Source organism: Tachysurus vachellii, chromosome 2 (genome assembly GCF_030014155.1).
Source record: "Tachysurus vachellii isolate PV-2020 chromosome 2, HZAU_Pvac_v1, whole genome shotgun sequence".
NCBI lineage: Eukaryota > Metazoa > Chordata > Actinopteri > Siluriformes > Bagridae > Tachysurus > Tachysurus vachellii.
This window is the reverse complement of record NC_083461.1, coordinates 23,799,085-23,810,992: the sequence shown is the minus strand read 5'-3', so window position 1 is coordinate 23,810,992 and position 11,908 is coordinate 23,799,085. Positions and strand designations below refer to the sequence as shown.

The 11,908-nt window shown below is 38.2% G+C and overlaps 1 protein-coding gene across 3 annotated transcripts in view; it reads right to left on the bottom strand.

The window, feature by feature from the left end:
• The window catches only part of LOC132841557 (paired box protein Pax-6-like), an 11,784-nt gene extending 969 nt beyond the window's left edge, over positions 1-10,815 (bottom strand). The window contains exons 1-8 of one of the 3 annotated variants that reach the window (XM_060863915.1): positions 10,446-10,815; positions 9,663-9,828; positions 9,167-9,337; positions 4,589-4,671; positions 3,352-3,505; positions 3,070-3,140; positions 2,530-2,647; positions 1-239 (exon numbers count right to left, since the gene is read on the bottom strand). The exon at positions 1-239 is cut by the window's left edge and continues 969 nt beyond it. In XM_060863915.1, coding sequence (XP_060719898.1) covers positions 142-239; positions 2,530-2,647; positions 3,070-3,140; positions 3,352-3,505; positions 4,589-4,671; positions 9,167-9,337; positions 9,663-9,777 — 810 coding nt within the window. In that variant the 5' untranslated portion in view covers positions 9,778-9,828; positions 10,446-10,815 and the 3' untranslated portion in view covers positions 1-141. The remainder of the gene's footprint in view (positions 240-2,529; positions 2,648-3,069; positions 3,141-3,351; positions 3,506-4,588; positions 4,672-9,166; positions 9,338-9,662; positions 9,829-10,445) is intronic. The other 2 variants (XM_060863917.1, XM_060863918.1) reach the window with 2 other exon arrangements.
• Between the last annotated feature and the right edge of the window lie 1,093 nt (positions 10,816-11,908).

Genomic DNA, 11,908 nt, shown 5'->3' with positions numbered 1-11,908 from the left:
ATAGTTAACAAAACAAAGTTCCTACACTTTAATCTTGAATGTTATGTCATGAATGTGAACTCTGTAGTGAGTTTTCAGCATGGACGAGTTGACCTTTCTCTTCAAGCCTTTGTTCCATTATTTCATCACATCGCGTTTTCCTCATTGCAGTCGGGCCCAGTACTGGCCCAAGTTCTGGCCCATGTTCTGCTCATTTCCTGGGACTTGGACAGGTACTGAAATGCCAGGAGAGATCAAGCCTATAATACACAGAGCAACGAATTACCGCTAATCAGTTTTTATCGAAATGCCCGGGCTACTTCTCGTATTGCCCAAACAAATACAGGTATATATAATTGCATTTACTTTAATACTGCAAATTGGGTTGAACCATATAATATGATTTACTGTATAAGCGTGCTGTTTGGTATTTTGGTATATCACCATAGTCTCATACAAATTCACCATGGCATTAAAAACCATAAAGTGATGTGAGAGGATCATTTTCATTAAAGGTGGGGTGCACGATGTATGAGAAATGCTTCAGAAAACTGAGTCGGGCTGACAAACAAAACACACGTGTAGCCAATTAGCACAAAGGGGCGTGTCTTGTCAATATGCGGTGGAGAGTGTGTTCAGTGCGCATGTCTGACATTAGCAGAAAGCGATTGAAACATTGACATGGCGGATAAAAACGAAAAGTGAAAAAAAGCTTACGATAAGGCAAGAAGCTTAACCCGTGTTAATATAGGATCAGCTTTCCAGCAGAGAACTGAACGTCTTCCACGTGAAACGGAGCTAAATCTTTCACGGTACAACACACAGTACTACAAAAACACATTTGACCTGTATTACCATAGTATTACTTACTGAGTTCATTTACTGATAAAAATATCCTCTCGGCCAGCTGCCGAGAAATGAAAAGTTTACATTTTCGTCACTTGGCAGAAACATTTATCCAGAGCAATTAAGGGTTACGGGCCTTGCTCAGGGGCCCAGGAGTAGCTGCCCAGTTGGTGGCCCTAGCATCCGACCTTCTGATCAGTAGTTCAACACCTTAACCACTGAGTGACCACTTCAGATTAACCTAATGCAAATATGGGGAGACTCGGTGCAGCGACGGCCAGACAGAGCTAGGAGGAAGCACACAACACTTCTCCTTCTTCTCGTATGCTATTATGCAGATACACACTGCTGAATTTTAGATACAAACACTAAATCTCTGTCCAAAAACTTTCATTTTTGAGGCAAGAAAACTAATTTGTTGTCAAGTGAAATGTTATTTGCTCCAGTCACTATGCCATGCTATATTACTATGGCAACCAGGATTAAGAAAACGTACTGGAGACACAGAACGATGACTGAAAACTCGCAGCAAGAAAATGCACAGCTTAAAGAAACTGTTAAAATAGTAAGGAGCACTCTTAGCTTCAGTAATATATCAAAACGATATCTATGGGAGAAAAGAGAGCCATTTTGAAGCTGAGACAAGAGGGAGGCATTGAGCCATTAAACAAGCACTGGACATAGCAAGCAGAAGAATTTGGAGAAAAAGAAACCACTGGTGTACTGAACACACACTGACACTGAACAGGACAAGAAAGAAACTGAGACATCACCAACAATCTCCACATGGCAGGAGTATCATAGTTCATTGTTCCAAGAAGAATTTCTTAGCAGAAATATAGAGAATAACACAAGATGCAAAGCTCTCATCAGCAGTATGAAAGAGAAAACGAGAATGGAATTCACAAAGAAGTACAGTTTTGAGCCACATAAAATCTGGACCAAGATGAACCTTTGCAAAACAAGATGAAAAGGCCAAAAATGATTTGAGCCTGATCCCAAACATACAAGCTCATCAGTGAAGCATGGTGGTGGTAGTGTCATGGCTTGGGCTTACATGGCTGCTTCTGGAACAGACTCACTAATCGTAGGATTGAACTCATAAGATGTTCATTCTGTCTGTGGACTTATTGAGAAATGAATCCAGTCTACTTTAGAGAAACTTTATTATTTTCAGCTAGACAATGATTCAAAAATACTGCCGATACAACCAAGGACTGCAAATGCTTGAATGTTTGAGACTGGTCAAGTCAATCACCAGACCTTAACTAAGATGAGAAGCACTCATCACAGAAGCTCCCTAAAACTAAGAAAAATGATCTGTGCTAATACTTTTGAGCAATAAAAAAAACAGGTGATCTTTCACCAAGGGTGCAATGTTCCAAGTTGTTTAACAAAGCTAAATGTAAATATCGAGAAATGAAAGCTGGAATTTGGATCTATGTCATATTTAGATGTGAAACCCAAATGTCTAGCAAAACGTAATGGCCTTCATATTCCAATACTTTTGAAAGGGGCATTATGTATGACATAATATGGTTTGCCACGTTAATTACAGTAATCAAATCAAATAATTTTGGAATTGGTTTGAATGTTGTTCCACTTTTAAAAGAAATGTTCAGAATTTTAATTTTTAACATTGAAACAAAGGAAACAATTTAATATTGTTATTGACAGCCATATTTAAAAGTGGGCGGGTCTTACCTGTGCTGGTGTTTCCGGGTGGCGGGCCTGGGAGGTGGGGGGAGGGGTAAGAAGAAGGCTCAAAGGATTGTGGGGCAGAAGGGGAAGGGGGCAGCATGCAAGGGTACGAGGGGGCCGACTGACCAAACCATTCAAATTCATGCCATAAAACAGAAATTCACGGTAAAACATAACCGGAGTGAATATTAAGGAAAGGAAAGTGGGGTAGAGAAAAAAATGTTTTTATGAACAAGATTAATTTCGAAAAAGGAACTTATTATTTGTTTATCATTTATCGTTTGGTGTCTGGAGTCTTTTGGGTCCACAAGAAAGCAGCATTAGCTATTTTTCTCAACAAAAAAAAGATTGAACAAACATACAGTATATCCAATATTTGTAGAATATGTTGAATATTCAGTGACAGTGTAAACACACATCCTTCCTTACGTTTCCTTTTGACTAATTATTGGCATTTGATATGTTTGAATGTGTTATGAATAATATAATAGGTGAAAAAATCTGTACACTAAGAAAACATTATAGAAATAAAACGAAAGTTACCTGTACTCCAGAATAGACAGATAGGGAACTGTAACTAGGGAGAGTTGTCTCACTTTGATTGATCATGGTGCCTAACCATAACACACATACACACACAACATTTTTAAACATTAGACCAAGCATAATTTTGCATCTGTAAAGGTGGACATCATAAACAGTGCTAAACTACTTATTAAAACGTACTGATTTAGTGTTTCATTGAAAATATTTGTGCACTCATCCTTCCTACTACATGCCTACATGCACCATGGAGTAATTAATTATGGTTGTAAGAATACACACCTGCACTGTTGCTGTGCTGCTGATACAAGGCTGCGTTAAAGGAAGTGCTAAGAGGAGTGTGTGTTTGGGTGCATGAAGTTCCTCCTCCAGATTTCCTCTGGTTGCGCAGCTTCTCTTCTCGTCTCCATTTGGCTCTTCGATTGGAGAACCACACCTGTCAGTCAATCACACAGTATAAGATGAGACTTACGAGCTATCGTGTCTTCTAAATGTGGTACATCAAGTCAAGTCAAGTCATATCAAGAAGCTTTTATTGTCATTACAACCATATATAGCTGTTGCAGCCAGGATTGTGGTGCTACATAAAACAAAGACAGAGCTAAGGACTTGTAAGTAGTCTTAGCCACATAAAGTGCAGCTGTGCAACCTGGTGCAAACAGTGCAGGACAAGACAAACAAGACAGACAAGACAGTCCAGGACAAAAGACAGTGCAGACAAAAATTTACAAGACAATACAAAAAGTACAAAAAATACAATACACAAAAGACAATAAACAGTAAACAGAAACAGCACCGACCAACCAGTGTAAATACTGTATGTGAATACTGAGTGTCCAAACAATATTTTGTGCAGTAATACTTGAATGAACACAGTTTCTTAGCAGCAGGTCCTTGAGATAATATATAGAATTGTGCAAAAACAGCAAATGACTGAAATATTGTATAATATGTGCAAAATGACTGAGATATTGTTCATTATGTGCAAAACAGCTGAAATGTTGGACAGTTTGTGCAAAAGAGCAAAAAAGTGTTCAAAACAGCATGTAAACAGTTTGATGGATGTAAGCAGCATGTAAACAGTTTGATGTGTCAGTGTGTGTGTTTTGTGTAGGTCTGTGCAGTCCATACAGATGATGTGCATGTGTATGTTGTGCTCAGTACAGTTCAGTTCAGTTATTGAGAAGTCTGAGGGCTTGTGGGAAGAAACTGTTACACAGACTGGTTGTGAGGGCCCGAATGGTTCGGTACCTTTTTCCAGACAAAAGGAAGGTGAAGAGTGTGTGTGAGGGGTGTGTGGGGTCATCCACAATGCTGCTGGCTTTGCGGATGCAGAGTGTGATGTAAGTGTCCATGATTGAGGGAAGAGAGACCCCAATGATCTCAATACATACTACATGCACGGAATTGAATTATCCTACATAAAGCCTGAAATAAAAGTCGTTCTAGTTTTAAGCCTGATTTCATTACCATGCCAAAAAAAAAACACCAGAATTAACGCAAGGATGGAAGTTCATACTTGGATCCGTGCTTCTGGGAGGTCTATTTTATTTGCTAGACGTTCCCGTGCAAAGACATCAGGGTAGTGTGTCCTCTCAAATTCTGTAGAAGAAAAAAATAACAGAATAACACACAATATACAGCCTAATCCCAAATATCGTGTTTATCTATTGGCATTAATGCATAGACATTTTTTTATTATCTCTTACACACATTATTTACGCATAATGCATCTTTTACACTGTGATGCTGATCTGATTTTCCAAATAATATTCACCTATTATAAGATTTCATTGTAAGCTCTGATGAAAACAGATACAGAAAGATACAGAAATCACATTAACTTGATTTTATCTTAAAATTAATAAATCATGTATCCATTAACAATTAATAAATAGAAACGGACACGTCATATTTCTAAACCTAAGTGAGAAATCAAACTGTCAGAAGGACATATTCCCAAATTTGTGAGATACACATGTCAGGTATCTGTGAAAACGTTTCATGTTTCCCTACAAGGTTGCTGAGGACACTTCTGGACAAAACTGATGAAAAAGCTGTACAAGAAAGCTGAAGATCCTTAGCTCCATGTCCAAAAGCTAGTTTTATAATGTTATGCTGGATTATAATTACATATCAACCATCTTCCTTCTGATGACTTTCCAACAAGTGAGTATTACATGAGCTTTTCCAGTTACTACATGCTAATATCCTGATCAATATCTTAAGCATGGGGGCACGGTGGCTTAGTGGTTAGCACGTTCGCCTCACACCTCCAAGGTTGGGGTTCGATTCCCGCCTCCACCTTGTGTGTGTGGAGTTTGCATGTTCTCCCCGTGCCCCGGGTGTTTCCTCCGGGTACTCCGGTTTCCTCCCCCGGTCCAAAGACATGCATGGTAGGTTGATTGGCATCATTGGAAAATTGTCCGTAGTGTGTGATTGCGTGAGTGAATGAGTGTGTGTGTGTGTGCCCTGCGATGGGTTGGCACTCCGTCCAGGGTGTATCCTGTCTTGATGCCCAATGACGCCTGACGCCTGAGGCTCCCCGTGACCCGAGGTAGTTCGGATAAGCGGTAGAAGATGAATGAATGAATGAATGATGAATAAATATCTTAAGCATGTTTGAGGATAAGCAAGGAACCAAACTTCTTAGAACCAGTAAGAACTTTATTACAACTTTATTCAACCTAAGAAGGGCTGAAGATTGTAGAGGATGCACATGAGAAGGTCATATTTGCCTCCTCCAATTGGCTAATTCTAATTGATCTTACTCGCATTAACTCTCTTTACCGTCACTAGATGTCGCCCTATCCATTTAGAAAGGCGCTTAAAACACACCAGATCAGACCGCCCCTTACAGACTTCTCGGATTCCCTCATCGTTTATTGCTATTTGATGTGCTTTGGGTTCTGCCTGTTAATCTATCAAGGATTTTACCTTTACCTTTTATCTGGAGCAAGCGTAGGAAAGTTTTCTTCCATTATGCATATGAACTTATATGCAGGTTAAAAAGGTCACAGGACACCCTAACTACATCTCATATAATAGACAAATGTGATTTGGCTGGATATTACCTCAGGGATGTGAAACACCTGGTACACCTGTGAAACACCTCCTTGTGCACATGTGCAAACATGCCATGATCTTCCAACAAAGTCAAAGAGACTTCTTGTCTGTACACATTAGACTACATGAACACATTATAGAGCTATACATATAGCTGCTGTGCCTTGGTGCCCTGCCCATACAAAGCTGCATGTAATCTCCTCCCAGTGATGTAATCTACTCTGCTGAGGTTCTTATATATTATGACAATGTTTCTTCTAAAAACAGTCAGGCATTTATTTGTAATTTTTTTCAAGAACAAGTTATTAGAACAAGTGATTCTTGCCAAATTAAAGAAGCAGTCTAAAGTAAGTTTCAGTCTAAAGTAAATTGGGTAGATTCGATGAGAAAAACATTCCTGGGGTCTGAGATGTTATAGTTTCTAGTTTGTATTTAAATTCAAATTCAATTTATTTGTATAGCGCTTTTAACAATTCACATTGTCTCAAAGCAGCTTTACAGAAGTATAGAAACAGAAGAGAAAAAAAAAAAAAATATATATATATATATATATATATATATATATATATATATATATATATATATACACACACATTTAGAGTTTAATATTAATTTATAAATACTATGTATATATATATATATATATATATATATATATATATATATATATATATATATATATATATATATATATATATCCCTATCTCTAATGCGCAAGCCGGAGGTGACGGCGACAAGGAAAAACTCCCTGAGATTCCTGCTGTACCAAGAAACACAAACACTTCATATGGACAGTGTGATTGTACTCAGTCCCTAGTTCCTTGTTGTTTTATGTAGCACCAGGTTCCTGGAGGATCATTGTTTAGTTTTGCAGTGTAATGACAATTGAAATGACAATAAAACTCTTCTCTATCCAAGCTTGTTAACATAGGCTTTTAAAATGAATGTTTTTACATGACAGTGACACCCAGTGTTTAAACTCAGAACTGCATTTTGCCAGAATTTGATGAAACTTTGCTAAAATCAAACATTAGTTGATACTGGATCATATAGTTCTAAACAGTTCTAAACAGTATGTCCTCTAGATTGTGGCCTGAGTGCAATGAAAATCAAAAATCAAATTCATTTTTATGCATAGCACCTGTACCACAGCACTATGGCACAACAAGACCCTTGTTTCCACTGCTGAAAACATCACTCATTGGCCGTCTTCCAAAGACACCACTGTTGCATCATTGCTGCTCCAAGTGTTAATCCAATCAAATTCCTGCTCTTCAGCCTCTTCCTAACACCACAGATGTTCTCATGAATCATGGTAGTTACTCGTGATGGTGACTGGTATTAGAATATTGTTATATTTGGATCCAGAATATTACACTGTTTGGCTTGGTTTCTCTGTACTCTCACTAGGAAGCAGCTATTTTTTGTTCATGTGACATAACTGGGTCTGACAGTGAACACCATGTGGCTAGATTCACTTAAAATGGTAGCCAATTCTTTACCCCATAAAGTGTGGTGTATATTAGTTATGCTTCTGATTAATATTCATCCAGATTGCCATGTGCATTGGTAGGATCTTTTGAGGATGCTAGGATTGGTAAATGCTCTATACATCCTGGAGTTTCAAATGTATTTGAAAAGTGGATTAAAAGACAAGGGTTGGACCCCAAACACCATGGACTTGAGCATGCCCTTACCCCAGTGACAGGAACCCAAACATTGCAGGTAATGTAGACAGGCCTAACAGAAGAAGTTTGATTTGCAGCGGTGATATTAATGCTTGATCATGCTAATCTGTCCAGCCAAGAGAATGACAGTGAGCTATTTCAGCCATATTGTGGAATATGGAAAAGCAGTACCACCCTTGACCAAATTTCCTCAAATGAGCCCATTCATATCTGGCCTGCACCGGATACTGGAGATGTTTTGAGAGGCACAAGTAGAGCTTGTCACTAGTGCCAAGTCAACTCAATGCCAATTGTGGCTCTCAGTCTGTTGTTTCTCCTCTATTATTTAGCAACATGGCTATAGAACCCTGTTTTTGATCACAAAACAGCCAACAAGAGCCTGGTTTTCACTGCTGTTTTCAATAGTAATTAGTGAAACACTTCGGGATGACAACATCTGGCACCCTCAGTCAGGACATCTACGGTTGAAACCAGATATTTACATACACTTCAGAAAAAAACACAAAAACTTTTATTTCTTTACTGTCATACATTAAATCAGAGTAAACTTTTTCTGTTTTAAATCAATGAATATTAACATATTTTTTGCATTTGTTAAATGTCAGAATCAAGCGAGGGAGAACTTTTATGTATTTTTATTATCACTTTCATCAAAGTCAGAAGTATACAGTACATACACTTCCTTAGTATTTGGTGGAATTGCCCCGAAACTGTTTCACTTGGGCCAAACGTTTTGGGTATCCTTCCACAAGCTTTCTACAATAGTTTGCTGGAATTTTGGCCCACTCCGCTTGACAGAACTGGTGTAACTGGGTCAGGTGTGTAGGCCTTCTTTACTCTGATTTAATGTATGACAGTAAAGAAATAAAGGTTTTTGTGGTTTTTTCTGAAGTGTATGTAAATATCTGGTTTCAACTGTGTGCCTGTGTGTCTGATCCTTTAGCCTTAATTGCCAACTGGAATCTAGCAGTTTAGGAAACTGCAAAATCCCTAAGCACATGGGCCTTGTATGCCCTTAAGCAGAAGTCTGGATCATATTGCCTAATTCCCAGTAACCTGACCTTTCATTGCAGTACACCACACCAATGTGGAAGCCATCTCTTTAGGATAACCTCTCTCTTATTACTCCTATTATAAAGGCAGAAACACACCTCCAAATATCAATAAAATACTTCTATAGATCCGGGTTTTGTCTATACTAATCATTTAGATGAGAATAATATATGTGTATTAAAATAAGTAAAACTACACTTACTCAGGATCCACAGGATGCACAGTCCTCAGGATCCACAGTATATCTACAGCAAAATCCACATTGATAGCCCGAAATCATAGACTGGTACCTTTCTCCAGGGCCTCAATCTGCTCCTGAGTAAAGCTGGTCCTGTTCCTCTGCAGTTTCCTCTTCAGCTGCAGCCGCAGCTGTGATTCTTCACCATCGTCCCTCTCCATCTGCACTCTTCCTCCTCCCGTCCCCATCCTGGGGTCTGTGTCCAGCATGCAGCCATCAGACACTACAATCAAGAGCTTTGGTTTTTAAACTGATAGCCCAGTGAATCAAATAAAATGATGCAGAATAATTAATATGCACAAATTAGTAGGACAATCTCAAATTAGTATTATATAATTTAAGGTGATAAATGCCTTAAATATAATAAAACATACCTTTCAGGTTCAATTCAGATCATTTAAGAAGCTTCATAGATACTATACACTGGACGCTGTATTTGTACAGTACCTGTATGTACTTCTGCTACTATTAAGAAGAACTGAACCAAAACATAATAGATACCCAGATGATAAAATATGTTCAGACTCAAATATGGTAAATAAATTTACCTGTGCTATGATGGCTGGCAGCGGTGTTGGTACCAGTCTGATGGTACCAGTCATTAGGCATGTTCCAGTTAGAACTACTTTGTAAATTCAGCATTGTTAACTTCTCATACATCATCCGCTAGGCTTTTCAATCGAGAAAGGAACAGAGATAAACATGGAAGCAACTCTAGGGGGAGAGAGAGAGAGAGAGTATACACAGGTATAAATCTACGCAATTTGGCATTAAAAAGAATTAGCATCATCCTGACAGCAAAAACTGGAGTGTGTTACATGAACAGAAAGAATCCTCTAGTGTTTTACAGTTATACACAGTGCAAACACGAACACGTTAGAAAGACAAAGTGCCAATGTAGGGCACAAATGTAGTGCTCTGCAACATACAAGAGCATAAATATAAGTATAATGCGAAAATGCATTCACAGATCAAATACTATCAAAAAAACAAAAAGGTTAGAGTTGGCTCATTATTTAAGGAGATTTTAGAACTCTGAAAAAATTTTTGTAATGTATTAATCTATCTGATTGAAATGCATGTTTTAAAATACACAGAATATAATGCATTTTTAACAGTGTAAATAATATTTATGAGAATAAACACAAACTGTAAATAAGGGTGTGCATGATATTGTAGAATTATGGTCAGTAACCCAGGTTCAAGGTCTTCTTTAAATTCTTTCTGCTTTTGTGTCTCCACTTTTAGTTTTCTCTGATGATATGATACAAAATTCTACACACTCCTTTGATGACAGCGATAAAATAAAAATGAAGTTAAAACCAACTCACCAAATATCGATTTATGCACATCAACACATCATGGAATGTGATGCTAAAGTCATTGCTCTTCACAGAACACAGGAGTTTTATCTTGCTTTTTCTGTTTGCTGACAATGGATGGTATGTTTGTAAGATAGAGGGTGGATAGCTGGGTAAAGAAGGGTAGAGACAGAGAGAGAGAGAGAGAGAGAGAGAGAGAGAGAGAGAGAGAGAGAGAGATGGAGAGAGTTAGATGGAGTGGAAGGGAGCGAGATGGAGGGGGGCTCCAGAGAGAATTGCGTCTGCGGGCACTTATGTCCTCACAGCAAGAGTAGGGTAGAGAGAGAGAGAGAGAGAGAGAGAGAGAGAGAGAGAGAGAGAGAGAGAGAGTAGGTGACACAGTAAGTCAACATCAGTGTCAAGTTTAAACTTAATGTCACAGAGTGGAGGAAGGGAAGAGAAAGAGCAATGGAAAGACAAGAGATAATGGAGAAAAAATAAAATGGGCAGGGTGAAGAATATTTCTAAATTAATATTTAACAGTTTAACGATTTAATAATTAACATCCTACTAATCCATTAGTTACAGTGCTATAGCATAGGGTTTAGAGTGTGTACATATATTCCTGTGGGGTGTGTAATAAATTGAAGGTTCCACCATAATAATAATAATAATAATAATAATAATAATAATAATAATAATAATAATAATAATAATAATAATAATGAGTATTATGAAATTTGTGTAAACAGTTGTCTAATCACATGACCTTGGGGGAGAATATATGTAACTTTCTTGTTTACAAGGCATCATGTGTACAATTTACAATATTCCGTATTGACCCAATTTTGAACTTGGATTCTTGTAAAAATTCTAAACATTGATTTGGCTGCTCTTTGCTGGTTCCTTCATGTATCTTCCACATACAATAGAAGGCTAAACAAAGAACTATAGGTTAAGCAGCCTGTAAAGATGACCCGCATCCCGTGATGCAGTTAATTAATCTGGGCAATACTTTTAAGAGGCCATACTGAGGACATAGGAGGTGTCCTAGAGAGGATCTACATCTCCAAACCCTCCAGAATAAGTGAAACCTATATTAGATATGTTTCTCATCGAGTCATCATGTGTTTCTCATTGTCAGTGGTTCTCCAGCTCATGTTGTGAGATCTCTGCTGAACTGGAGGAGTTGTGGAATGAGTAGATTACATTTACATTTACAGCATTTAGCAGACTCCCTTATCCAGAGCAACTTACATTTTGATCTCATTTTTTATACTGAGCAATTGAGGGTTAAGGGCCTTGCTCAGGGGCCCAGCAGTGGCAGCTTGGTGGACGTAGGAATCAAACTCACAACCTTCCGATTGGTAGACCAACACCTTAACCACTATGCTACCACATCCCTGTATGGTCCAGATGAGTACTTAATGCTGAATGCCACTGGTCTTTTAGACCCACTTCCCAGAATTCCATTTGCACTTCCAAGATACACT